Here is a 2,120-nt window from a genome sequence, read left to right as displayed (position 1 = left end):
TCAATTATAGACGGTTCAAAAAAGTTCTATAAAAATAAAAAATGTTCATAAGACATTTGTATACAATCCTTTTAAATTTCTGATCCAAACTCGAAATATACATTGAGAATCAAAAAAGAAAATTCCTGATATGAACAATGACATTTTTCCTTTTGTCTTCTTGTCCCATTATTCATATAAATTTGTCTTTTTTGTTTCTCAATGTGTAGTTTGAGTTTGGATCTAAATTTCTTAGAGGCCATGGACACATGTCTTGTGAACATGCATTAAATTCTCAAAAAAAAAATTGAAACATACAAATTTTGCCTTGTGCACATTGAAGCATTGGGAGCACCGCCTCGATATGCCTCTCTCGTCGCAACAAGTGAAGTGACTAAGCTAGGCGGCGGGCAAGTGAAGTAAAGTTGGCACAAATCACGAGTCCTGCACGCCGCGCCGCACGCAGAAGCGTCGTCTCCTGCCGACACCTCCACTCACTCACGTAGCACATGTCGCCATGCATGCATGCATGGAGGGGATCCTTGGACACCTGCCATGGCAACGTGGAAGTATATATTGGCCGCCGCTCCTCTACTACCACCACGTAGCGCGCCAGCACCCAAAGCTTAAAGCAGCTCTCAACACCCATCGACCACCACCGACACTGATCTCTCTCTCTCTCTCCCTGCCTATATAAACTCCTTCTCTTTTGCTTCGTTAATTAACACACCCAGGCCACGCTGCAGCAGCAGCAGCAGCAGAGAGCTCGGATTTAACACTCGGGTGAAGCAAGAGAGCAAGTGCAGAAGAGAGATGGCATCCCCTCGTCGCATGGGCATGGCCGCCGTACCGGCCGTCCTCCTCATCCTGCTCCTCCTCGTCGCCACAGGTGCGTCCGCCGAGCTTCCTTCCTCCCAGCGAGCATATGTGAACAGTAATTAATCACCGGCGCTCGCTTAATTACTTACCGTGGTGTTGCATTGCAGAGATGGGGACGACGAAGACCGCGGAGGCCCGGACGTGCGAGTCGCAGAGCCACAAGTTCAAGGGCCCCTGCTTCAGCGACAGCAACTGCGCAACCGTGTGCCGCACCGAGAACTTTCCCCGCGGCCAGTGCAACACGCACCACGTCGAGCGCAAGTGCTACTGCGAGCGGGACTGCTGAGCTTTCTTCTTTGTGCCTTCCGTGTTGATCTGCGGATGACCAGAAATAAAGTTGCTTCGTGTCTGAGGTGAAGATCGGTCCTGGGCCTACTGCAGCGATTCGTCGCCGTGTTTGCGGCTTCAATTAGTTTGCGCGGTTAATGTATACGAGTACTACTGTACTAGTAATAACGATACCACTGACCACTGATGTATGTGGCTTCTCTCCTCTTTGTTGTCTTGTGCTGAAAATCGGCGAGTTAGGAATGCGGGAGGCAGCCATCCAATCATAGCCGTATATATTTTGACAACAATTCGAACTAATCAGACGGAATTCATTTAAACAAGTCTGGGTTCATATCAACATGGCCGGATTTTATTTAAACGTGAAAAATTCACTTTGAACAAAGCTTTATTCTAAACCATAACTAAATGATCATTGGCGCCCAGTCCCGTATCCGGCCATTAGCTCCGAGAATTGAAGTTTTGTTTTCTCCGGCTCCCCAAAATAGCTTTTTCTTTTGACTCAATCCTCTTCTTCTCCTTAGCATTCGCCTTCAATCATATTTGAGCTTTACGCTCTTCTCCTTCTTGGGGGTGGCCTACTTCTACACCCGATATATCGTATAACCCCTTGAGTGTTTTAATGGAACAAGGTATAGCCTCGGTAACCTCCACATTAGCTCCGAGAACTGAAGTTTTGTTTTCTCCGGCTCCGCCTCGAGGTTCGGGAACTGAAGTTGTCTGCCTCCATGTCGCAGTCAAGCGACTAATTGGCTGATGATATGGAAGGAGAGAAGGAGTAGTCTTTCTGAGACCAGAGCGGCGGTGATCTACTGTGCACTACTCTTTCTCGTTATCAACTATGCCCGCGGACGTGTTGGCTTCGTGATTGTGGTGATGAAGTATGGTCTCGGCGGAGCCGGCGATGTCTGCCTTGTCACGGTCCTGCCGAACATTGCCTCGCCAGCCTCGTCGCGTAGGCAGTGCTACTTGCG

General features: G+C 48.5%; 1 protein-coding gene across 1 annotated transcript; it reads left to right on the top strand.

The window, feature by feature from the left end:
- Positions 1-617: 617 nt before the first annotated feature.
- LOC123179823 (defensin Tk-AMP-D2) lies at positions 618-1,351 on the top strand. The gene is made up of 2 exons (XM_044591715.1): positions 618-868; positions 966-1,351. The coding sequence occupies exons 1-2, from the start codon at positions 793-795 to the stop codon at positions 1,142-1,144; spliced, it is 255 nt and encodes an 84-aa protein (XP_044447650.1). The 5' UTR covers positions 618-792; the 3' UTR covers positions 1,145-1,351.
- Positions 1,352-2,120: the final 769 nt, after the last annotated feature.

Source organism: Triticum aestivum, chromosome 1D (assembly GCF_018294505.1).
Source record: "Triticum aestivum cultivar Chinese Spring chromosome 1D, IWGSC CS RefSeq v2.1, whole genome shotgun sequence".
Taxonomy (NCBI): Eukaryota; Viridiplantae; Streptophyta; class Magnoliopsida; order Poales; family Poaceae; genus Triticum; species Triticum aestivum.
The sequence above is the reverse complement of the archived record's forward strand: the minus strand, read 5'-3'. Positions and strand labels throughout refer to the sequence as shown.